The sequence below is a fragment of the Ornithorhynchus anatinus genome, chromosome 3 (genome assembly GCF_004115215.2).
Source record: "Ornithorhynchus anatinus isolate Pmale09 chromosome 3, mOrnAna1.pri.v4, whole genome shotgun sequence".
NCBI lineage: Eukaryota > Metazoa > Chordata > Mammalia > Monotremata > Ornithorhynchidae > Ornithorhynchus > Ornithorhynchus anatinus.
In genome coordinates, this window is record NC_041730.1 from 7,051,916 (window position 1) to 7,076,155 (window position 24,240).

A 24,240-nucleotide genomic window follows, 5' to 3' on the forward strand; every position below is an offset into this window, starting at 1 on the left:
GAGCCCCGCGGGGGACAACCTGAGCGCCTTATATCCCCACCAGCGCTCAGAACAGTGCTTCGCACCTAGTGAGCGCTCAACAGATACCGTCACTAGTATTGCATCACTCCGAGAGCCCCATCTCCCCCTCCCCGTCCCCCGAACACCCTCCCTGCCCCCATCTCACCTCCCGGCCCCGTCCTCTCCCCCCGCAGAACCGGACCACGGCCCACATCTACCCTTTCTAGCGCACGGCCTTCGACACCCGCCGATACGCGGGGCAATTTATCGACCCCGATGAGGTGCGGGGGCCGCCGCCCCCCGGCCTCACCGGCCGCCGGGAACGCCCCGCTCCGCCTCGGCGACGGCCTCTTCCACCCCCTCGACGTCAGCGACTACGACGAGACCCCCGGGGAGCTCCCCGCAGGCCGCCCGGGAGCGCTTCGAGGCCTAGCCGGAGGGCCGGGGCATCGCCCCGGGTAAGGGCCGCCCCGCGCCCGGCCCTCGGCCTCCCCGCCGCCGTCCCCTCCGAACCCTCCTCTCCCCTCGGACCCCCCGGCCCCGGCCGTCGAGAGATTCGAGGCGGCGGCGGGCCCGGATCGACACGTGGCGGTCCCGAGGGAGGGACCCGTCGAGTGAGCGGGGCGCCGGGGCGCGAGGCTGGGACGGGGCCGGATGGCGGGGAGTGACCGGGCCCCGTCCCCCGCACCCAGCCCCCCTGAAGGCGCGGATGGTGAACGACCAGCCTTCCCCGAAGAACTCTTACTACAGGCGAGGCCTCCCTCGCCCTCTTCCGGCCCCAGCTCGGCTCCGCCCTGGCGCCCGGGGAGGCCCGGGAGGTCCGGTTCCGGCCATCGCCTCCCACCCTGCCTCCTCTCCTTCCCTCCGGGGCCCCGGCGGGTCGCCCCGTGAGCGGTGCCCCCACCACGCCCGCACACCGCGGCCCTCTGCCCGCCAGCCTCGCGCTCCGGGGCCCGCGCGCCTCCAGCGTGGCCACCTTCCCGGGCCCGGCCTACGCCCGCGAGGCCGCCGGGAAGAGCCCCGGGCCCCCCGGCTCCTGGGCCAACGTGAGGAAGCGGCCGAGCGTTGCCGTGATGGGGACGGGGGACACCCTGCCGGCGACCTCTGACCCCGCCCGGTCCCACACCCCGTATCCCACCCCGTCCTTCCCGCTCCGGCTCCCCTCGAGGGCCTCTCCCTAAAGCCGCCCGGGGAATCCGGTGACGGGCGGCCGGCCGGGGTCTTCCCCGCGGAGGGGACGGCTCCGGGGCCCGGGCCGACGGGGAAGGGCGCCGTGAGGGTGAGGGGGTGGAGGGTGGAGGCAGAGTCGGCAGAGAAACGAGGGGTGGGATTCTAGCCCGAGCCCCCGGAAAGTGTCGCGGCAGGCCCCATCTCCGGCTCTCTCCGGGTGGCCCGAGACCCGTGGTCAGACCGACGTGGCGGGCGGGCGGCCGGCCTTCCCGGCCCCCACGATCGGCCCTCTTCGGGCTCCTCCACCTCCCCGGCCCCCAACCCGTCTCCTCCCCTAACGTCTCACGGGGAGGGGGGGGGGGGTGGGCCGGGCCCTCGCCGTGCACAGGGAACGTGCTTTTACTGTTGCATTCCGTTCTCCGAGCGCTCAGCCCGGTGCTCCGCACGCAGTGAGCGCTCAATAAACACAACTGACCGAGTGACTTGCCCCTTGCCCTCACCCACGGTGTCAGCTCCACCGTCCGTCGCCGGCGATCAGGGTTCAGCGGGTGGGGGGCCCCCGATCCAGCGCTCCGCCCTCCCCCGCTCCCCTTTTCCTCGCGGACGGGGGACGTGTCTCCTGACTCCGTGCAGCACCCGGGGTGGAGAATAATAATTATGGTATCTAAGCGCTTCCCACACGCGACACACTGTACGCAGCACTGACGCGCACGCGCTTACTATGGGCAGAGCTACCGGACCGAGGGCTCGGGAAGAGCACGACGCAATTAGCCGACACGGTCCCCGCTCCTAACGAGCCTCGAGTCCGGGGGAGCGCTTGGGCGGGCAGAATCTAACCCCGTTGAGCGCCCGGTAAGCACCCCCGCTGGAGCGACCAACTCGACCGATCCGTGGCGGCCCCCACCTGGCTCCCGGCCTCCGGCCGTACGAAAGCGCGACGACTTTATTGATGACACAAAGCGGAGTCGGGTGGAGGAGGAGAAACGGCAGAAGTCCGGGAGGGGAGGCGGGCCAGCACAGAGCTGAAAAGCTCGAGGTCCCTCTCTCTCTCTCTCTCTCTCTCTCTCTCCCCGCCGGGCGGTCACGTGGGAGCGGGGGCCGCTTCGGCCTCTCCCTCCTCTTCGTCGGGTTCTTCGGCCATGACCACCTGGCTCAGGGTCCGCCCCCTCAGCTTGCTCCCCACCAGGAGCGCGCAGGGAGCCGGGGGCGGGGGCCCGTCGGCGGTGAAGCCGCCCCGCGAGAAGACGGCCACGGCCTCCCCGCCGTCCCGGCCGTCCACCACGGGGAGGCCGTGGAGCCGGCAGAGCTCCCGCCCCTCCTCCGGCCCGTCCAGGGCCAGGAGGCGGGCGAGGCGGGCGAGGGGGTAGGCCTGGCCGCGGGGGGTGCCCAGGGCGCGGGCCAGGCGGGCCAGGGCCCGGCGCCGGGCGGGGCCCACGTGGCGCTGGACGGCGCAGCTGGGCAGGAAGGGCAGGGCCCCGAGCAGGCGGAACAGGCGGGCCGAGTTGCCCTCGCAGAAGGCGGCGTCGACGGCCAGGGCCCGCCGGACGGCGGGGTGGCGTCGCGTGGATTGCGGGAGCTGCAGGACCTGCTGGCGGGCCTCCGGCGAACCTGCGGGACCGTGGCGGGGGGCGGGGGGGGAGGAGGAGGAGGAGGAGGAAGAAGGGAGGAGGAGGAGAGTCACACCACCTGGGACCTCCTGCCCCACGGATAAGAACCGGGCCCACCCCCCGCCCCCACTCGTACGACCCGGGCCACCGCCCCCGGCCCCGTGCAGAACCGTGGCTTCGTCAGGCGCCTACTACTGGTCGAGCACTGTTCCGAGCGCCGGGGAAGATACAGAACCGGTCACTCGTTCGTTCCTCTATCCATCACCTTTACCGAGCGCCGTGCGCCGCACCGAGCACTCGGGAAGGTACGACACGTTCCCCGCCCACGGCGAGTTTACGGTCTGGAGGTCAGACACGATCCCCGGGCTCACAGTCCAAGTCCCCGAGAGACCGGGCCTCGGGCGGCCGTCCCGCAGGCGGGCGCGCCGAGGCCCGGGGGCGCGAGGCGCCCGTCACCCGGCGGCGGGGCCCGCGTCCGACCGGCCCGACCGGCGTCCACCCCCCCGGGGCCGGCGGCCGGCACGGCCCCACGGGCACCGCGGCCGTTACCGTCGCTAGGCCAGCGACGTGAATCGCCTCGTCCGCGGTGATGCGGCAGGCGAGTGCCGTGACCTTCTGACCCCCGGGCTCTACCCGCCGCACCACGCTCCTTCCCGAAGTCAGCACTTGGAATACTCCTATTATTAGCGCCAGGCCAGCGATGTGAACGTTCCTGTCCCCGGTGTCCCGGCGCAGCCGGGGTTAGAAGGCAGGTGACTAGGACGGCCTCCCTCCTCACCTCCGCCAAACTAGCTCTCTTCCCCCCTTCCCACCGTGGCTCAGTGGAAAGAGCCCGGGCTTGGGAGTCAGGGGTCATGGGTTCGAATCCCGGCTCTGCCGCTTAGCTGTGTGACCGTGGGCCGGTCACTTCACTTCTCTGGGCCTCGGTGACCTCATCTGGAAAATGGGGGTTAACCGTGAGCCTCACGCGGGACGACCTGATGATCCCGTATCTACTCCAGTGCTCAGAACAGTGCCCGGCACACGGTAAGCGCTTAACAAATGCCAGCGTTATTATTATTATTATTAACCCGATGCCCGTCTCTCCCCCGGCGCTTGGCACGGGGTGAGCGCTTAACGGAGGGCAACGTTATTGTCGTTTGAGGCCGTCGAGGGCTGGGGCCGGTCCGCCCCCGGGGCCCAGCGTTGTGCAGAGAGTAAGCGCCGGACGGAGGGTCGGGTCGGGTCGGGTGGGCCCCGGGGCCTCACCCAGGTTGTAGAGGAGGAAGAGGGCCTGGAAGGAGGGCTGCCGGGGGTGGGGGTCGGGCCCGTCCCCGTCCCCGTCCCCGTGCCCGTGCCCGTCCCCGTAGCAGCGGCGCAGGGAGCCGAAGCTCTCGTGCAGCTGGTCCCGGAGCAGGCGGGGGTGGTCGGGGCGGAGCCGGGCGGCCGCGCACAGCAGGGCGGACAGCGAGGCCTCCAGCACCGCCGCCGCCGCCGCCGGCCCCGCCGCCGCCGCCCCGCCCTGCAGGGCCAGGTCCAGCCGCACCGCCCGCAGCCGGTCGCCGACGAAGGCGGCCGCCGGGGCCCGGGGCCCGGGGTCCGGCCGGTCGAGCAGGTGGAGCAGGTGGCGCACGGTGCGGAGCAGCACGGCCGGGGGCCGCAGCTGGCAGGGCGGGGGCCGGCCGCTGCCCGCGCCGGGACGGCAGTACTCCTTCACCGCCAGCAGCCGGGACGTGCGGGGCCGCGCCCGGGGGACGGGGACGGGGACGGGGAGGGGGTCCGGGCCGTCCCGCTCCCGCTCTTGCTCCCGCTCTTGCTCCCGCCGCTCCTCCTGCAGGACCTCCAAGGGGTGCAGCCGGCCCTGCCGCTCCCGCCGGGCGCGCTCCGACGCCGGGCACATGTCCGGGCACGTGCCCAGGGGCGCGTCCATGGGGCAGGGAGGAGGGGCGCCGGGGGGGGGGGAGGGGGGAGGGGGCGGGAAGGGCCCGTCGGCGACCCTGGGGAGAGGCGCCCACCCCACCGCTCCCGCCCGGCTCCCGCCCGACTCCCCAGCTTCCCACAAAGCACCGGGCCGGAGTCGCCACCCGCCTTCCCACAATGCATCGCGCCGGAGCCCCACCAGGCGCCGGGTTGTAGTCCCAGCCCGCCCTCCCACAAGGCACCGGGCCGGAGTCTCGACCCGCCTTCCCACAATGCATCGCGCTGGAGCCCCACAATGCACCATAATGTAGTCCCAGCCCGCCCTCCCACAAGGCACCGGGTTGTAGTCCCAGCCCGCCCTCCCACCAGGCACCGGGCCGGAGTCTCGACCCGCCTTCCCACAATGCATCGCGCCGGAGCCCCACAATGCACCGGATTGTAGTCCCAGCCCGCCCTCCCACAATGCACCATAATGTAGTCCCAGCCCGCCCTCCCACAAGGCACCGGGCTGGAGTCCCAAGGGTGGGGAGGCTTCGTTTCCCCAGAGTGCAGCAGAGGGTGGTGCAGCAGAGGGTGGTGCAGCAGAGGGTGGTGCAGCAGAGGGTGGTGCAGCAGAGGGTGGTGCAGCAGAGGGTGGTGCAGCAGAGGGTGGTGCCGCCCTCCCACCGTCCTTCCCTCCTGCCCGCCCCCCCGGGGGCCCGGCCTGGACCCCCAGCACCTTCACCCTTTGTCGTCACCCTTAGCGTCAACATCTTGCAGAGGCAGCGTGGCTCAGTGGAAAGAGCCCGGGCTTGGGAGTCAGAGGTCATGAGTTCGACTCCCGGCTCCGCCCCTTGGCAGCTGGGTGACTGTGGGCGAGTCATTTCACTTCTCTGGGCCTCAGTCCCCCCCCCTCTGTAAAATGGGGATTAAAAGGGTGTGAGCCCCACGTGGGACGACCTGATGACCCTGTATCTCCCCCAGCGCTTAGAACACAGCTCGGCCCCTAGTAAGCGCTTAACAAATACCAACATTATTTATTATTATTATTATTATTATTATCATCAATTTTGGGGTTGTTCTCGGGGATCGGTTAAGCGCTTACTTGGGCCGGGCGCTGTCCTGAGCGCTGGGTTAGATACAATCTAACCCGGGTGGACGCGGTCCCCGTCCCACGTGGGGCTCACAGTCCTCATCCCCATTTTGCAGATGAGGGAACTGAGGCCCGCAGAAGGGAAGCGGCTCGCCCGAGGTCAATGAGAAGCCGGGGCCCGCCGACCGCCGAGCCCCCCGCTCTACGCACGCGGCCTCCCTCGCACCTTCTCCTCCGCCCCTTCCGGTAGCCGACAGAAAAGGGAGACGGGGGTGGCGATGGCGGGAAGGGGCCGGGGGGGCAGCGGGCTGGCAGTGAAGCCCCCCGGCCCGGGGAGGGAGACGAGGCCGGGGGGGCTGCGGACCCTCGGCCGGGGCCCCCGGGCTCAGGGGTCCAGGTGGGCAGGTGCAGTCTGAGGATCTCCTCCGCGCGCCTCAAGTACTCGGCCGTCTTTCTCTTCACCCCCCGGCGCCGGGCGGGGGACGGGTCGGCTGCGGGGACGGATGTCCCGGAGGGAGAGAGAGAGGGTCGGTCGGAGCCGGGACCCCCCCCCGGACCCCGGCGCCCGGCCCGCCCCCCGGGCCTCCACTCACCGTGCACCCCTCGCAGCAGGACGTCCACTCCGTCGCGGTAGCCCTGGAGGGCCGCGCCGTAGGCCCCGGCCTGCTCGTCCCGCAGGGCTTGGGTGATGAGCCGGGTGGCTCGGCTCAGATAGGGGGGCGGGGGGCCGCCCAGCCCCTCCTCCTCCTCCTCCTCCTCCTCCTCCTCCGCTTCGTCCTGCCGTGGCCCCTGCCCTCCCGTCTCCCAGGAGGCCGGGGCCGGCCGCTCCGCTTCAGTCCCTAGAGCGGCCAGCTCCGCCGTGTGCGTGGGGCTGGGGTCGGGGCTGGCTCCTCCTGGGACACGGGCCGAAGGCCGAGATCGGTCAGTCGGCCGGTCGATCGTATCTATCGAGCGCTTACTGGTTGTTGTTTTTAAATGGTATCGGTTAAGCGCACCTGCCCGCTGGGCCTCCACCTCGCCGCCGACCCCTGGCCCGCAACCTGGCCTGGAACGCCCTCCCTCCTCCGGGCCGACAGTGACTCTCCCCTCCGTTCAAGGCCTCAGGGAAGGCGCGTCTCCTCCGAGAGGCCTTCCCTGACGAAGCCCCCGCACCCCCCCCCCCGTCTCTCTCCCCCCGTCAGATCCCCTTCTTCCCCTCCCAAGTCGAGGGCTCCCTGCCAGCGGAAGGCCCCCCCCCCCCCGGGCCCCTCCCTCCTCACCCCTCGAGAGGGGCCCACCTTCTTTGGAGAAAGGGTCGAAGAGGGCCATCTCCGCCTCGGAGAGCGGCGCTGGGGCGGGGGGGCCCGGCTCCTCCTCGGCCCCTCCGCCGTCGAACAGCAGATCCAGGGCCTCCTGGGCAGGGCTGGACGGCGGGGGTTCCCCTGCGGACGGAAAAGCGCCACGTCGGGCCTCGGCACCGGGGTCCCTTGGGCTCCCCCCGCCCCTTTCCGCTCCCTCTCACCTGACTCGTTCTCCTCCTCGCTCTCTTCCGGACCCCAGCCCTCCGAGGGGAAAGGCCGGAGGGGAGGGGGCTCTTCGGGGGGCGGCGTGGGGATCAACGGAGGGGGGAGGATGTGCAGGTCACTGGGAACGGCGGGCCGGGTCACCTCCCCACCCTAGGGGGACAGCGAGGTTAGAGGGGACGGGGAGCGGGGAGGGGGCCTCGGGACCAAGGAAGGGCTGGAGGGGGAGGGGACGGGGGACCCCACCGGCCTCCGGGTCGCCCACGTACCCGGAAGAACTCCTTGAGCTGAGGGCTGTTGTTGAGGGCGGGGATGTGTACGGTGAAGCGGAGCATGTCCTCTGCCCCCTTCCTCCGCTCCTCAATCACCGCCGCTTCGAATCGGCCTGAATGATGATAATTAGGCGACTCGTTAGGCACTTACCGTGCGCTGGGCTGGATACAGGTTAATCGGGCTGGACTCGGTCCCCGTCCCACGTGGGGCTCACGCTCTTGATCCCCATTTTACAGATGAGGGAGCTGAGGCCCGGAGGAGTGACTTGCCCAAGGTCGCCCAGCAGACACGTGGTGGAGCCGGGATTAGAATCCCGCTCCTTCCGATTCCCGCTCCGGTGCTCTATCCACTAAGCCACGCTGCAGCTTTTTTCTTTTTTTCCTGGTATTTGTTAAGCGCTTACTATGTGCCAAGCGCTGTTCTAAGCGTTGGGATCGATACGAGGTGATCAGGTTGTCCCCCTTGGGGCTCGCGGTCTTCATCCCCATTTTCCAGATGAGGGAACCGAGGCCCAGTGAAGTGGCTGGCCCAAGGTCACACAGCTGACAAGCGGCGGAGCGGGGATTAGAACCCACGACCTCTGACTCCCAGGCCCGGGCTCTTGCCACTGAGCCACGCGGCTTCCCCCCGCATCTCCGAAGCCCGGAGGGGAGGGGGGGACGGCAGGGTTGCGGGATGGGGGCAGCCTCACGGTGACCCCAACCGCCTCGTGCCAAGGAGGGCTCCACCTCCCTTAAATCTGGGGCTTCCTCCTACGCTCCCCCATCAGGATAATGATAATGATGATGATGATGGCATCTGTTAAGCGCTTACTACGTGCCAAGCACTGTTCTGAGCGCCGGGGGAGGTCATCGGGTCGTCCCACGTGGGGCTCCCAGTCTTCACCCCCATTTTCCAGATGAGGGCACTGAGGCCCAGAGAAGTTAAATGACTTGCCCAAAGTCACAGAGCAGACGAGCGGTGCCGGGATTAGAACCCATGACCTCTGACTCCCAGGCCCGGGCTCTTGCCGCTGAGCCACGCTGCTTCTCTCACCTCATCTCAGTGAGGTGCGATGACCCACCTCACTCTCCTCAACAGGCTCGCTCCTCCACCAACCCCCCCCCTCCCAAGCCTTACTGAAGGCCCATCTCCTCCAAGAAGCCTTCCCTGACTAAGCCCCTCTTTCCTCTTCTCTCACTCCCTTCCGCATCGCCCTGAATCGCTCCCTTTGCTCTCCCCCTTCCCAGCCCCACAGCCCTTATGTTTCTAGCTGAACTTTTATTTCTTTGCGTCGATGTCTATCTGTCCGCCTCTAGGCCGTGAGCTCGTTAGGGACAGCGAGGGTCACTCTCCATTGCTGTGTCGCACCTTCCCAAGCGCTCGGCACAGCGCCCCGCACACCGCAGGCGCCTAATAAATACGGTCGAACGAATGAACCCCCGGAGCCCGTTGCCCTTCCCTTCCTCGCAAAGCTCTGGGGGTCGGGGGCCTCCGTCAGGGCGGCCGAAGGGCCCGGCACTCACCGAAGACCTGAGCCCGGGGAAAGGCGGGGAACTCCTCCAGGCGCCGGAAGAGGTTGCGGTGGGTGAAGGCCAGGTCTCCGTGCAGCCGGCGAAAGTCACTGTAACGTCTCCAGACCACCACCTGGCCCGCCACGGCCGCTCACACCACAGACCCAACGGAGCGGCCCCCTCCCAGAGCCCCGGCTTTGGCCGAGTCACCCCAAGTCAGCCAGCCCGGGTCGACCGCTGGGTCCGGGACTCCGGGCAGGGAGTCCGCCCGTTAGACCGTCCCCTCGTCCTCTCCCAAGCGCTCAGTACGGTGCTCCGCACACAGTCGGCGCTCAATAGATCCCACTGACCGACCGACCGGGCCCAGGCCCCGGTGCCCAGCCCACACGGGTCAAGTCGGGGCGGCTGCTTTCCCTCGGGGGGGGATGATGGAGGAAGGGAGGCGAAAAGGGAGGGAGAGGGGACCACAGGGTGGGGCTGGGAGCGGCCTGGAGGCTTAAGGGGGGCAGAGAGACGGACTGTTGGGCCTCCGGCCCGGCTCGGAACGCTCTCGGGGCTTGCGGGATGAGCGAGGGTGGGAATCCAGCCCAGAACGCTGGGGGAGAAGACGACGGGATCGTTCTCTCCGCTGAAATCTGGGCGGGGGGGGGGGACGACCACCTCTCCGCTTCCCATCAGGCCCCTGCCCTTCACCCGCAGCTACGGCGACCCCTTTGTGGGGGGGCAGGGGAGGGAACCCCTCAAATGCCCTCCTCCCCCTCCCCTGAGAGTCACCTCTTTGATGTCCTCCGGGTTCTTCTTTGAGATGAACTGGTAGGGAAAACAGAAATAGTCTGTGTCGGCGGGGAGGTCGGGCAGATGTTCATTCAGTCGTCTTTATTGAGCGCTTACTACGAGCACTGCACTAAGCGCTTGGAAAGTCCAACTCGGCAACGGCTAGAGGCGATCCCTGCCCAGTGACGGGCTCACAGTCTAAACGGGGGAGAAGACAGATGGCAGAGCAAAACAGAACAAAACAAAACGATAATGAGGATGGTATTTGTTAAGCGCTTACTCTGTGCCAGGCTCTGGGTACTTTTTGCCACCTGTTCTCTCCTGGTCCTTTTATAAGGATTAAAGTCTCTTCAGGCAGATCCCACATAATAATGATAACGAGGATGGTATGTGTTAAGCGCTTACTCTGTGCCAAGCACTGTTCTAAGCACTGGGGTAGACACAGGGGAATCAGGTTGTCATTCATTCAGTCCGTCGTATTTATTGAGCGCTTACTGTGTGCAGAGCACTGTGCTAAGCGCTTGGAATGCACAATTCGGCAACGGAGAGAGACAATCCCTGTCCCGCAACGGGCTCACAGTCTAAACGGGGGAGACGGACAACAAAACAAAACAGAACAAGACAAGTAGTCTGGCGTCAATATCATCAAGATAAATAGAGTCGCAGATATAGACTCATTCATAAAATAGAGTTATAAATAATGTATACAAATAGACACGAGTGCTGAGGGGAGGGGAAGGGGGAAGAGCAGAGGGAGGGAGGAGGAAAATGGGGAGGGGAGGAGGGGCAGAGGGAAAGGGGGGGGGGCTCAGTCTGGGAAGGCCTCCGGGAGGAGGGGAGCTCTCAGTAGGGCCTTAAAGAGGGGAAGAGAGGTAGTTTGGCGGAGGTGAGGAGGGAGGGCGTTCCGGGACAGCGGGAGGTCGTGGGCCGGGGGCCGACGGCGGGACGGGCGCGAACGGGGGACGGCGAGGAGGCGGGCGGCGGAGGAGCGGAGCGGGCGGGGCGGGCGGTAGAAAGAGAGAAGGGAGGAGAGGTAGGAAGGGGCGAGGTGACGGAGAGCCTCGAAGCCTAGAGTGAGGAGTTTTTGCTTCATGTGAAGGTCGACAGGCAACCACTGGAGGTTTCTGAGGAGGGGAGGGACAGGCCCAGAGCGGTTCTGGAGGAGGATGAGCCGGGCAGCGGAATGAAGAATAGACGGGAGTGGGGAGAGACAGGAGGAAGGGAGATCAGAGAGGAGGCTGATGTAATAATCCAGCCGGGATATTACGAGAGCCCGTAACAGTAAGATAGCCGTTCGGGTGGAGAGGAAAGGGCGGATCTTGGCGACGTTGCGAAGGTGAGACCGGCAGGGGTTGGTGACGGATTGGATGTGTGGGGTGAAGGAGAGAGCCGAGTCGAGGACGACACCGAGGTCGCGGGCCCGTGAGAGGGGAAGGCTGGGGGTGCCGTCCAGGGCGATGGGGAAGTCAGGGAGAGGACAGGGTTTGAGAGGAAAGATAAGGAGCCCCGTCTTAGACAAGTTGAGTTTGAGGCGGCGGGCGGACAACCAGACGTCCTGGAGGCGGGAGGAGATACGAGGCTGGAGGGAGGGGGAGAGGACAGGGGAGGAGATGGAGATCTGGGTGTCATCTGCAGAGAGATGATAGTTGAAGCCGGGGGAGCGAATGAGTTCACCGAGGGAGGGAGTGTAGATGGAGAACAGAAGAGGGCCGAGAACTGACCCTCGAGGAACTCCTACAGTTAGGGGACGGGAGGGGGAGGAGGAGCCCGCCAAGGAGACCGAGAAGGAACGGCCAGAAAGAGAAGAGGAGAACCGGGGGAGGACGGAGTCCCACGGGGGGCTCCCAGTCAGTCTTCATCTCCATTTTAGGGATGAGGTAACTGAGGCACTGAGACGTTGTGACTTTCCCAAGGCGAGGGAACTGAGGCCCAGAGACGTGAAGTGACCTGCTCAAGGTCACACAGCAGACAGGCGGCGGAGCCGGGATTAGAACCCACGACCTCCGACTCCCAAGCCCGGGCTCTTGCCACTAGGCCAGGCTGTTTCTCCGTTGAGAAGCGCGTCTCTCGTGTTGAACGATGGTCTCCCTTCCCTTAGGTGGACTCCAGTCTCTCAAACCCTCCCCCCTCGGTGCTCACCCCACGTGGCCCATCACACTTACCTAACAATAATAACAACTGCGGTTAAGCGCTTACTATGTAACAAGCACTATTCTAAGCGCTAACAAGATAATCCGGTTGGACACAGTCCCCGTCCCACCTGGGGCTCAGAGTCTTAATTCCCATTTCACAGATGAGGGAAGTGAGGCCCAGAGAAACGAAGCGACTTGCTCAAAGGTCACACAGCAGACCGGTGGCGGAGCCGGGATGGCGTTCACGGAGCGCTTACTGTACGCTGAGCACTCTACTGGGCACCTGAGAGAGAACGGTAAGCAGCAGGGCCAATGTCTACAGCACCGTCTGGGAGTCGGAAGGACCTGGGTTCTAATTCCACTCTGCCGCTTGTCTGCTGTGTGACCTTGGGCAAATCCCTTCACTTCCCTGCGCCTCAGTTCTCCCACCCGCAAAACGGGGGTTAAGACAGTGAGGTCCCCGTGGGACAGGGCCTGCGTCCCACCTGATTATCTTCTATCTATCCCGGCGCTTAGTGCGATGCCCGGCACAGAGTAAACGCTGAAAAAATACCATTGTAAAAGAAAACATGGTAAACTTGGTAGATATGTTCTCTGCCCACAAGGAGCTCACGGCCCAGAGGAGGAGACAGAGGTGAAGATGAATTGCTAAGAGGGGAGTGGGAGAGCGTAGAGAAGCGGCGTGGCTTGGCGGAAAGGGCCCGAGCTTGGGAGCCAGAGGACGTGGGTTCTGATCCCGACTCCACCGCTTGACTGCGGTGTGACCTCACTTCTCGGGGCCTCAGTGACCTCATCTGGAAAAATGGGAATTAAAAAATGTGAGCCCCACGGGGGACAATCTGATTGCCCCGTTTCTACCCCAGCGCCTGGAACAGTGCTCAGCACAGAGTAAGCACTTAACAAAGACCATTATTATTATTATTATTATTATTATTCTAAGGATGTGTACATAAGGACAGGTGGTGGGGTGAGTATCAAGCCCTTACTCTCCCCCGCCTTCAAAGCCCTGCTGAAGGCCCACCTCCTCCGAGAGGCCTTCCCAGACTAACCCCCGCTTTTCCTCACCTCCCCCTCCCTTCCGCATCACCCTGACTCGCTCCCTCTCCCTCTCCCACAGCATTTATGTATAGATCTGTCATTTTATTTATTTATATGGATGGCTGTTTATTCATACTGATGTGCGCAGAGCCCCGCACTAAGCGCGTGGGAGAGTACAATGGAACAGAGTCGGTAAACAGGTTCCCTGTACACATCCAGCTTACGGTTTAGAGGGGGAGACAGACGTGACTATCAACCAGTCGTATTTATTGAGCTATTACATGCAGCGCGTGCGTTCATTAAGTCGTATTCATGGAGCGCTTACTGTGTGCAGAGCACAGTGCAGTGCTTAGAACAGTGCTTGGCACCTAACGAGTGCTTAACAAATACCGTTATTACCATCACTGAGCGCTTGGGCGTGCACGATGCAACAGAATGAGCAGACATGTTCCTTCCCCCCGATGATTTTATAGTCTAGAGACTCTGCCGTCTAGACTATAAATAATCTACAACATATAATAACGATGATGGCGTTTGTTAAGCGCTTCCTATGTGCCCAGCACCGTTCTAAGCACTGGGGGAGATACAAGGTCATCAGGTCGTCCCCCGTGGGGCTCCCGGTCTTCATCCCCATTTTACAGATGAGGGAACTGAGGCCAGAGAAGTGAAGTGACTCGCCCAAAGTCACACAGCAGACAGCAGCGGGGATTAGAACCCATGACCTCTGACTCTCAGGGCCGGGCTTTTGGCACTAAGCCCCAGGCCATCCATAGGGAAAGCCCCATTCCACTTCCAGGGGCGCATATTATCTAATCATCGCACGGTGTAGCGAACAGATCACAGGCCTGGGTGTCGGAAGGTCATGGGTTCTAATCCTGACTCTGCCACTTGCCTGCTGTGTGACCCTGGACAGGTCACTCCCCCTGCCCCTCTAGACTGTTAGCTCTTTGTGGGCAGGGACCGTCTTCTCTTTAGTGCTGTATCATACTTTCCCAAGCGCTTAGTACAGTGCTCTGCACACAGTAAGCGCTCAATAAATACGACTGAACGAATGAACTTCACTTCTCTGTACCTCAATTGCCTCATGTGGAAAATGGGGATGGAGACTGTGAGCCCCACATGGGACAGGGACTGGTAGCCGACTCGATTTGCTTGTACTCATTCAGTCGTATTTATTGAACGCTTACTGTGTGCAGGGCACTGTACTATGCGCTTGGAAAGTGCAATCTGGCAACAAATAGAGTCGATCCCTGCCCAACAACGGGCTCACAGTCTAGAAGGGGTGGGGGAGACAGGCATCAAAGCAAGTAAACAGGCACCAGTAGCATCAGTAAAAAATAGAATTACGAACAAGTAGAACAGGAATATAAATAGAATTAGAGATATGCCAGCGCTCAGTACGGTGCCTGGCACATAGTAAGCATTTAATAACTACTACTATTATCATCATTATTATTATGAGAAGTGTTGGTGGGGGGTGGTCCTCCGGAGGATGCATTCACACTGGCAGGGCCGTGTGCCCAAAGTAAACTTTCATTCAGTCAATGGTATTTACTGAGCGCTTCCTGGGTGCAGAGCACTATACCAAACGCTTGGAAAGTGCAATTAGGCAACAGATGAGACGATCCCTGCCCAACAACGGGCTCACGGTCTAAAAGGCGGGAGCCGGAAGACAAGGAGTCAGGCATCAATACCGTCAAAATAAATAGAATTATAATAATAATTAAAATAATGGTGACATTCGTTAACTGCTTACTATGTGCAAAGCCCTGTTCTAAGCGCTGGAGGCGTGTACAAGGCGATCAGGTGGTCCCCCGTGGGGCTCACACCCTTCATCCCCATTTGACAGATGAGGGAACTGAGGCGCAGAGAAGTGAAGTGACTTGCCCAAAGCCACCCAGCTGACGAGTGGCGGAGGGGGAATTAGAACCCATGACCTCTGACTGTGGGGCTCAGTGGCAAGACCCCGGGCTTGGGAGTCAGTGGCCTCGGGTTCGAATCCGAGAGAAGCAGCGTGGCGCAGTGGAAAGAGCACGGGCTTTGGAGTCAGGGCTCATGAGTTCGAATCCCAGCTCTGCCACTCGTCAGCTGTGTGACTGTGGGCAAGTCACTTAACTTCTCTGTGCCTCAGTTCCCTCATCTGTAAAATGGGGATTAAGACTGTGAGCCCCACGTGGGACAACCTGCTTCCCCTGTGTCTACCCCAGCGCTTAGAACAGTGCTCTGCACATAGTAAGCGCTTAACAAATACCAACATTATTATTATTAACATTATTATCCCACCTCCGCCACTCGTCAGCGGTGTGACTTTGGGCAAGTCACTTCACTGGGCCTCAGTTCCCTCATCTGGAAAGTGGGGCTGAAGACCGGGAGCCCCACGGGGGACAACCTGATCACCTTGTATCCCCCCAGCGCTTAGAACAGGGCTTTGCGCATAGTGGGCGCTTAACCAACACCAACGCTCCGATGATCATTATTTGCTTGGAGCCGCCCCAGCGCTTAGTACAAGGCCTGGCCCAGAGTCAGCCTAAGTGCCTTGTGGGCCGGGAATGGGTCTGTTTGGTAAAAGTTAAGTCGCTTGTTAAGCGCTGAGTGTGGTGTCGCCCTCTCTCAAGCGCTTAGTACAGCACCCTGCAAGAAGTGCTCAACAAACGCAGCGTGGCTCACTGGAAAGAGCACGGGCTTTGGAGTCAGAGGTCATGGGTCCGAACCCCGGCTCGGCCTCTTGCCAGCTGTGTGACTTTGGGCAAGTCACTTCACTTCTCGGTGCCTCAGTTCCCTCATCTGTGAAATGGGGAGGAAGACTGTGAGCCCCACGTGGGACAACCCGATTCCTGCGTCTCCCCCAGCGCTTAGAACGGTGCTCGGCACATAGTAAGCGCTTAGCAAATACAAATACCAAATACGACTGAATGAATAAGGTTGGTATTTGTTAAGCCCTTACTATGTGCCGAGCACCGTTCTAAGCGCTGGGGGAGATCCAGGGTCATCAGGGGGTCCCACGTGGGGCTCCCGGTCTTCACCCCCATTTTCCAGATGAGGGAACTGAGGCCCAGAGAAGTGAAGTGACTTGCCCACGGTCCCCCAGCTGCCAAGTGGCAGAGCTGAATGAACAAATACCTCCATTAAGATTCTGATCACCCCACTCTTTCCTGCCTGCTCTGTAGGACCCCCCTTCCTCCCCAGCACCACACCCAGCTGGGGGGGCTGAGGCCAAGTCACTTCGCCTCTCTGTGCCTCAGTTCCCCCATCTGGAAAATGGGGATGAAAACTGGGAGCCCCACGGGGGGACCGCCTCATCACCTTCTAATGTTGGTATTTGTTAAGCGCTTACTATGTGCCGAGCACTGTTCTAAGCGCTGGGGTAGACACAGGGGAATCAGGTGGTCCCACGTGGGGCTCACTGTCTTCATCCCCATTTTACAGATGAGGGAACTGAGGCCCAGAGAAGTGAAGTGACTTGCCCACAGTCACCCAGCCGACAAGTGGCAGAGCTGGGATTCGAACTCATGAGCCCCGACTCCAAAGCCCGTGCTCTTTCCACCGAGCCACGCTGCTTCTATCCTCCCCAGCGCTTAGAACAGTGCTGTGGCACATAGTAGGCGCTTAGGAAATGGCATCAGCGTCAGGATTATCATCACACAGAGACACACACACACACACACACTTCTTAAAAGGGTAAAGGCGGCCCTCCTGCCTGGCCCTTAAACGGGTAAAGGCCTCCGGCCTCCCCTCCCCCTCCCCCGGCTGGGGCTCGGGCTCACCTGGGCGGTGACTTTGTACTCGGTGTAGCCCTTGGGGTGGGTGCGGGGGTCGGAGACGGTGTAGAGCCGCCGAAATTCATCCTTCCCCTTGCGTGACATCCCCGGAGCGGCAGCGGGGCTCAGCCCGCCCCGCCCCGCGTCCTCCCCGCGGGACGACCCCGCCCCCGCCCCCGCCCCGTCCCACTCCCCCGCTCGGCTGGGCTCGGCTGGGCTCGGCTGGGCTCGGCTGGGCTCGGCTGGGCTCGGCTGGGCTCGGCTGGGCTCGGCTGGGCTCGGCTGGGCTCGGCTGGGCTCGGCTCCGACTCGGTTGGGCTCGGCTTCGTCTCGACTCGGGCTCGGCTTCGTCTCGACTCGGGCTCGGCTTCGTCTCGACTCGGGCTCGGCTTCGGCTCGACTCGGGCTCGGCTTCGGCTCGACTCGGGCTCGGCTTCGGCTCGACTCGGGCTCGGCTTCGGCTCGGCTTCGGCTCGACTCGGTGACCCTCCCTCCCCGCGCATGCGCACTTCTAGCTTCTCCCTCGGGGAGCGTCTCTCCAAAGCAGAGCGGCTCCAGAGCCGAAGCCTCCCAGCAAGGGAGCATCGAAAAATAGTCCGACATCTGGCAAATCGTGAAACCACGGGACACCGTCATCGTAATTCATTCACTCGTATTTACTGAGCCCTTACTGTGTGCAAATAATAATACTAATAATTGTGGTGCGTGTTCAGTGCTGATTGTGTGCCAAGCACTGTTTTAATCACTGGGGTGCATACAAGAGTCATTCATTCAATAGTATTTATTGAGCGCTTACGACGTGCAGAGCACTGTACTAAGCGCTTGGAGTGTACAATTCGGCAACAAGATAATCAGGTCCCATAGAGTAGGATGGTGTAGTAATAATGAGGATGATGATGGCATTTGCGAAGCGCTTACTATGTGCAAAGCACTGTTCTAAGCGCTGGGAGGGATACAAGGTGCTCAGGTTGTCCCTCGTGGGGCTCACAGTCATCTCCATTTCACAGATGAGGTCACTGAAGCACAGAGAAGTGAAGTGACCTGCCCAAAGTCCCACAGCAGACAAGAGGCGGAGCTGGGATTAGAACCCATGACCTCTGACTCCCAATGTGTGACTGTGGGCAAGTCACTTCACTTCTCTGTGCCTCAGTTCCCTCATCTGTAAAATGGGCATTAAGACTGTGAGCCCCACGTGGGACAACCCGATTCCCCTATGTCTACCCCAGCGCTTAGAACAGTGCTTGGCACATAGTAAGCGCTTAACAAAATACCAACATTATTATTAAGATGGGGCTCTTGCCACTGAGCCAAGCCTGGGAGTCAGAAGGTCATGGGTTCTAATCCCACAGCCTCCCCCGTCTGCCGTACGGGCTTGGGTAAGCAGCTGCACTTCACTCTCCGTGAAACTCCTCTCTGTCCACCAGCTCCTCCCGGCCCCCCGCTTGAATCTATCCTGTTCCCCCCAAGCCCGCCCCGCCGGCCCTCAGGACCCCCACGAGAGCCGGGATGGGTTCAGTGCTTTATTGTTTCAGCTGAGCAGAGGGAGGAACGCCCCCAGACCACGGAGGAGCAGAACCTCAGTTTCCCCCACGCCGTCCCCCAAGGGGCCGCGGGACGGGGGGGGGGACGGGGCTTCCTCTGAGCAGCCGGGGGGAGGGGGACAGGGGGTCCTCTCCCGTTGAACCAGAGGTGAGCAGCAGCAGCAGGGCCGGCTATGGGGTGCAGAGAGAGGAGGGCCCGGGGGAAGAGGTCCGGCCGGAGTCCGGCCCGGAGGGGTCCCCCCGGGGGAGCTCGGGGGGCTCGGTCGGGGCCGCCGGGCCAGGGTCCGGAGCTTGGGCGGGCGGCTCAGTCGGCCGTGAAGACGCGGCTGGAAATGTCGTCCAGGAGCCAGTCGATGCCCGGCAGCAAGTTGTCGCCGGTCACGGCGCTGCAGCCCTGGATGCACCAGTGGTGACTGCGGATGCAGTCCAGCTCCAGGGTCTCCGGGACGGACGGACGGACGGACGGACGGTCGGTCAGAGGGGACGGGCGGCCTCACCCACCCCCACCCGACCACCTCCCCATCCTAGATCGAGACCCTCCCCGCCGCTAACCTTTCCCCAGACCCGGGGAGATCCCCACTCCTAGTAATATAATAAGAATGATGACATTTAAGCGCTTACTATGTGCAAAGCACTGTTCTAAGCGCTGGGATAGATACAGGATAAGCAGGTTGTCCCACGTGGGGCTCCCAGTCTTCATCCCCATTTCACAGATGGGGTAACTGAGGCCCAGAGAAGTGAAGTGACTTGCCCAAAGTCACACAGCTGACAAATGGCTGAGCCGGGATGTGAACCCACGGCCTCCGGCTCCCGAGCCCGTGCTCCTTCCACTGAGCCACGCTGCTACTCTCCACACCCCCGTCGGCCTGGCTGCCGGGTGACTTTGGGCAAGTCACTTCCCTGCCCCGGGCCTCAGGTCCCTCATCTGTAAAACGGGGATGAAGACTATGAGCCCCACGCGGGACCCGGGCTGTGTCCAACTTCATCAACCTGTATCCACCCCAGCGCTTAGTACGGGGCCTGGCACATAATAAGCTCTGAGCAAATATCATTTAAAAAAAAAAGGGGGGGTCCCCCGGCCACCCCCCGAGGGCCACCCCCCGGCTCACCTCTCGGATGGCGCTGGAAGACAGGGCTCCGGGCAGGTCCTGCTTGTTGGCGAAGATCAGGAGGGTGGCCCCGGCCAGGCGCTGGAGGAAAAGCGGGAAGGGATTCAGGGAATCTCGGAGCAGAGTGCAGCCGGAGAGGGATCGGGGGCCGGAGGGGGGGGCCGGGCCGGAGGGGAGAAATCGGGAGCAGAGGAGGGCTACGTTGGGCTGGAACGCCCTCCCTCCTCATATGAACAGACGATTACTCACTCGTTCAGTCGTATTTATTGAGCGCTTACTATGTGCAGAGCACTGGACTGAGCGCTTGGAATGCACAGTTCGGCAACAGAGAGAGACAATCCCTGCCCGACGCCGGGCTCCCAGTCTAAACGGGGGAGAGAGACCACAGAACAAGTGGTCTGGCATCAATATCATTGAGATAAATAGAATCGTAGATAGAGGCACATCATTAACAAAATAGAGTAATAGAGAATATCTACAAATAGATATAAGTGCTGTGGGGAGGGGAAGAGCAGAGGAAGGGAGAAGGGGGAATGGGGAGGGGTCGGAGGGGAAGGGAGGGCTCAGTCCGGGAAGAGGTGAGCTACTCGCCCGCCGTTAATCATAATACGATAAGCGGGACCCCTTTGAGGAGGAGGTGCCCTCTCCCCAGCCCGTCCCGTGGGCCCGTCCCGTGGGCCCGTCCCTCGGGAGATGGCGGTCTCAGGCTACCTCCTCCACCAGGAGGTTCTCCAGCTCCCGCCGGCAGTCCCGCATGCGCTGGCGGTCGGCGCTGTCCACCACCCAGATGAGGCCGTCCGTGCTCTCGAAGTAGTTTCTCCAGTAGGACCGCAGGGACTTCTGCCCGCCCACGTCCCAGATGTTCAGCTTGAACCTGGCCAGGGAGACGGAGAGGCCGGCGGCGGGTCGGGGCCGAGCGGGACCCCCGGAGACCCACCCCCGGCCCCTCCCTCCCCCGCCCCCCACCTCCGTCCTCACCCCCGGTGCTCCAGGGTCTTGATGTTGAAGCCCAAGGTGGGCGAGATGGTGTCGATGTCCTCCCCGTTGAATTTCTTGAGGATGGTGGTCTTCCCGGCGTTGTCCAGGCCCCTGCCATGGGCCGGGTTAAGGAGAACGGGGTCCCTCCCGGTGACGCCGCCACCCCCCGACTCCAACGCCAGCAGCTTGGCTGTCGGCCGGCCCCCCGGCCCTTGGGGGGAAGGCCAGGAAGCCCGGAGGATCCAAGTGGGCGGGCCCTAGGGGTTGACGCCCAGGGCTCCGCGCACGGTGAGCGCTCGATCGATGCCACCGATCGATCGGCCGACGGATCGGTTAGGATCCCGAGGGGGGCTGAAGCTCTCGGGAGAGTACGATACAACGGTTAGCGGACGTGTTCCCCGCCTGCGACGAGCTTACGGAGCACTTGATATTCACCCCGACCTCAGCCCCACATCATTATATCCACCACCGCCTCCTCCGGGGGGGGGGGGGGTGGATACTAATATTTATTATTCCCTTTATTAACGATGTGTATGTATCTCTAATTCTATTTACGTAGATGCTCTTGATGCCTGCCTACTCGTTTTGTTTTGTTGACTGTCTCCCCCCTTCTAGACTGTGAGCCCCTTGTTGGATAGGGATTGTCTCCATTGGATGCCAAATTGTACTCTCGAAGCGCTCAGGAGAGAGCTCTGCACACAGTAAGCGCTCAATAAATACGACCGAACGAACGAACGAACTTATTTTACATTCCCTGCCCACAGTGAGCTTGCAGTCTAGAGCGGGAGACGGACCTTAATAGGAATAAATAAATTACGGATAAGGACGCAAGTGCTGAGGGAGAGGTGATTAGAGGGAGCAAAAACGGGTGCCGCAGAAGGGAGCGGGAGAAGAGCAAATGAGGCCTTAGGCAGGGAAGGCCTCTGGGAGGAGATGACAGTTGTGGTATTTGCTAAGCGCTTACTATGCGCCAGGTACTGTACTAAGCACCGGGGTGGGTCCAGGCAAATCGGGTTGGACACAGTCCCTGTCCCACAAGGGCCCCGCGATCTCCTTCCCCATTTTCCAGATGAGGGAACTGAGGCCCCGAGAAGCGAAGTGACTTGCCCAAGGCCACACAGCGGACAAGGGGCCGAGCCGGGATTAGAACCCGCCTCCTCTGACTCCCCGGCCTGTGTCCTTGCCACTGGGCCCCGCTGCTTCTCATAATCGCATCAGACACAGTCCCTGCCCAGTATTCCGTACAGTGCTCCGTATGCAGTGAACACTCGATAAATACCATCGTTTGAACACAGAAAGGTGTGGACGGGCGCGGGGACTCCATTTGCTCCCAAAGCTTTCAATTTGCCTCCTCCCATAAGCCCCACCTCCAGGCTCCGGTAACCGAGAAATGATGGCCTCGGAGGAGGAGGTGGCTTGACCTGACTATCCCCTAATTGTTTTTTTAATTGTATTTCAGCACTTACTATGTGCCGGGCTCTGTACTAAGCACTGAGGTAGATACAAGCTAATCAGTTTGGACACAGTCCCCGTCCCACATGGAGCTCCCAATCCCCGCCCCATTAACGAGAAGCAGCATGGCTCAGTGGAAAGAGCCCGGGCTTGGGAGTCAGACGTCGTGGGTTCTAATCCCGGCTCCGCCGCCTGTCAGCTGGGTGACTCTGGGCAACTCACTTCACTTCTCTGGGCCTCAGTGCCCTCATCTGCAAAATGGGGATGAAGACTGGGAGCCCCACACATGGCTCAGGGGCAAGAGCCCGGTATGAGAGTCAGAGGTCCGGCTCTGTCGCTTATCAGCTGTGTGACCCTGGGGAGGTCACTTCACTTCTCTGTGCCTCAGTTCCCTCATCTGTAAAATGGGGATGAAGACTGAGAGCCCCACGTGGGACAACCTGCTTATCTTGTATCTATCCCAGTGCTTAGACAGTGCTCGGCACATAGTAAGCACTTAACAAATGCCATTATTATTCTTTATTATCTACCCTAGTGCTCAGAACAGTGCTTGGCACATAGTAAGCGCTTAACAAATACCTTCATTATTTTATAGCTGAGGGAACTGAGGCCCAGAGAAGTAAAGTGACTCGCACAAGGTCACACTGCAGACCAGTGGCTGGTCGGAATTAGAACCCAGGTCCCCTGACTCCCAGGCCCAGGCTCTTGCCACTCTTGCCACTCTTGCCCTTAGTCCAGCCTGGGGAATTGAGCTCCCTTCCCCTTTCTGCCACACTTCCTCTCTGGGACAGGACACCGCATCCCTTTCCCGCAGTCGTGGGTTCTAATCCCGGCTCCGCCGCTTGTCAGCTGTGTGACAGCGTGGCTCAGTGGAAAGAGCCTGGGCTTTGGAGTCAGAGGTCATGGGTTCGAATCCCAGCTCGGCCACTTATCAGCTGTGTGACTGTGGGCAAGTCACTTAACTTCTCCGTGCCTCAGTTCCCTCATCTGCAAAATGGGGATGAAGACCGTGAGCCCCACGTGGGACAACCCGATTCCCCTGTATCTACCCCAGCGCTTAGAACAGTGCTCGGCGCATAGTAAGCGCTTAACAAATACCAACATTATTATTAAGTCACTTCACTTCTCAGGGCCTCGATGACCTCATCTGGAAAATGGGGATGAAGAGCGTGAGCCCCACGTGGGACAACCTGATAAACTTGTATCCCTCCCAGGGCTTAGAACAGCGCTGGGCACATAGTAAGCACTTAAAAAAGACTGTTATTATTATTATTAGACTGTCCCGATTAGACTGTGAGCCCGTCATTGGGCAGGGATGATCTGTTGCCAAGCTGTCCATTCCAAACGCTTAGTACAGTGCTCTGCACATAGTAAGCGCTCAATAAATACGATTGAATGCATCCTCGAGGACCAGTCCCGGCCCCCCTCCCCCCCGCCTTCACACTCCGGTAGTACGGTCCATTCCTCTCCCTCCTGCCCCACCCCCGGTTTAAAGTGCGATTGGTACAGTCCGGCCTACCTGAAGCAGTTGGTACAGCCCAGCCTGCCCCTCCCCCGGCGTAAAGAGCGCTTGGTACAGTCCAGCCTACCCGAAGCAGTTGGTACGGCCCGGCTCGCCGCACCCCCGGCGCCAGGGGAGTTTGGTACAGGCCGTGCTGCCCGAAGTCCCCGAAGCAGTTGGGTCAGCCCAGCCTGCCCCACCCCCGGCGTAAAGAGCGCTGGGTACGGGCCAGCCTGCCCCACCCCCGGCGCCAAGGGAGTTTGGTACAAACCATTGTTGCTCGAGGCAATTGGTACAGCCCAGCCTGCCCCACCCCCGGAGTAAAGAGCGCTTGGTACAGGCCAGGCTGCCCCACCCCCCCGGCGCAAAGGGCGTTTGGTACAGCCCGCTGCACCAGTGGTAGTTGGTGCCGGCAGGGGGCGCTGGTGTCGGCGCGCCCGCCCGCCCGCCCGGTCTCTCCTCCTCCTCCTCCCCTTCCCCCCGCGCCGCGGCGTCCGGGAGGATACAGGATGAGGAGCCGCAGCTCCCTCTCCTTCTGCTTCATCTTCTTCAGGATGGTCAGGAGCCCCATCGTCCGTCTCCCCCCCCCCCCCCCCTCCCGCCGCCGCCGCCCCTGGCCGCCTTCTCCCATTGGCCGCCCGCCGGCCGCTCTTCCTTCCGATTGGCTGGGATGCCCCCGTCGTCCCGCCCCCCGCCCAATGAGGATGGAGAGCGCGCCGGGGGAGCCACGTTCCCGTCCAATAGGGGACGGCGGGGGAGGGAACTTGCTACGGCGCCTCACGAGGGATAAACTACCCAAGCCTTCGCCGTCCGCCCCGCTAATAACAATAATGATGGTGTTTGTTGGGCGCTCACTATGTGCCAAGGACTGGTCTGAGCGCTGGGATAGCAGGGAATCACGTTGTCCCCCGTGGGGCTCCCACTCTTCATCCCCATTTTAC

At 62.2% G+C, this 24,240-nt stretch overlaps 3 protein-coding genes across 5 annotated transcripts; all 3 read right to left on the reverse strand.

The window, feature by feature from the left end:
- Positions 1-2,087: 2,087 nt before the first annotated feature.
- On the reverse strand, positions 2,088-4,702 carry SAC3D1 (SAC3 domain containing 1). 2 transcript variants are annotated; one of them, XM_029061177.2, is made up of 2 exons: positions 4,026-4,702; positions 2,088-2,778 (listed from the first exon to the last, which is right to left on the reverse strand). In XM_029061177.2, exons 1-2 carry the CDS (start codon positions 4,684-4,686, stop codon positions 2,252-2,254), a joined length of 1,188 nt encoding a protein of 395 aa, XP_028917010.1. In that variant the 5' UTR covers positions 4,687-4,702; the 3' UTR covers positions 2,088-2,251. The 2 variants fall into 2 exon arrangements, 1 of the variants encoding a protein (XP_028917010.1); XR_003757955.1 differs by lacking the exon at positions 4,026-4,702 and adding an exon at positions 3,556-3,597 and having other exon boundaries at positions 2,691-2,778.
- Positions 4,703-5,421: 719 nt separating this feature from the next.
- SNX15 (sorting nexin 15) lies at positions 5,422-16,879 on the reverse strand. The gene is made up of 9 exons (XM_029061679.1): positions 16,725-16,879; positions 9,791-9,826; positions 9,029-9,149; positions 7,520-7,635; positions 7,250-7,403; positions 7,026-7,169; positions 6,342-6,641; positions 5,858-6,239; positions 5,422-5,428 (listed from the first exon to the last, which is right to left on the reverse strand). Exons 1-9 carry the CDS (start codon positions 16,821-16,823, stop codon positions 5,422-5,424), a joined length of 1,359 nt encoding a protein of 452 aa, XP_028917512.1. The 5' UTR covers positions 16,824-16,879.
- A 1,345-nt stretch (positions 16,880-18,224) lies between these two features.
- ARL2 (ADP ribosylation factor like GTPase 2) lies at positions 18,225-23,897 on the reverse strand. 2 transcript variants are annotated; one of them, XM_029059327.1, is made up of 5 exons: positions 23,806-23,897; positions 20,347-20,457; positions 20,080-20,242; positions 19,369-19,449; positions 18,225-18,653 (listed from the first exon to the last, which is right to left on the reverse strand). In XM_029059327.1, exons 1-5 carry the CDS (start codon positions 23,868-23,870, stop codon positions 18,564-18,566), a joined length of 510 nt encoding a protein of 169 aa, XP_028915160.1. In that variant the 5' UTR covers positions 23,871-23,897; the 3' UTR covers positions 18,225-18,563. The 2 variants fall into 2 exon arrangements, with proteins under 2 accessions (XP_028915160.1, XP_028915159.1); XM_029059326.1 differs by having other exon boundaries at positions 18,225-18,698.
- Between the last annotated feature and the right edge of the window lie 343 nt (positions 23,898-24,240).

Excerpts from the sequence above, each read along its gene's own strand:
- SAC3D1 (XM_029061177.2), bottom strand. The coding sequence starts at position 4,686 with ATGGACGCGCCCCTGGGCACGTGCCCGGACATGTGCCCGGCGTCGGAG. Across the intron at positions 2,779-4,025 it reads CTTCCTCCTCTACAACCTGG|GTTCGCCGGAGGCCCGCCAG; the intron begins GTGAGGCCCCGG and ends ACGGTCCCGCAG.
- SNX15 (XM_029061679.1), bottom strand. The coding sequence starts at position 16,823 with ATGTCACGCAAGGGGAAGGATGAATTTCGGCGGCTCTACACCGTCTCC. Across the intron at positions 9,150-9,790 it reads ACCCGGAGGACATCAAAGAG|GTGGTGGTCTGGAGACGTTA; the intron begins GTGACTCTCAGG and ends GTGGCGGGCCAG. Across the intron at positions 7,636-9,028 it reads TCCCCGGGCTCAGGTCTTCG|GCCGATTCGAAGCGGCGGTG; the intron begins GTGAGTGCCGGG and ends ATCATCATTCAG.
- ARL2 (XM_029059326.1), bottom strand. The coding sequence starts at position 23,870 with ATGGGGCTCCTGACCATCCTGAAGAAGATGAAGCAGAAGGAGAGGGAG. Across the intron at positions 20,243-20,346 it reads AAGACCCTGGAGCACCGGGG|GTTCAAGCTGAACATCTGGG; the intron begins GTGAGGACGGAG and ends CTCCCTGGCCAG. Across the intron at positions 19,450-20,079 it reads AGAACCTCCTGGTGGAGGAG|CGCCTGGCCGGGGCCACCCT; the intron begins GTAGCCTGAGAC and ends CTTTTCCTCCAG.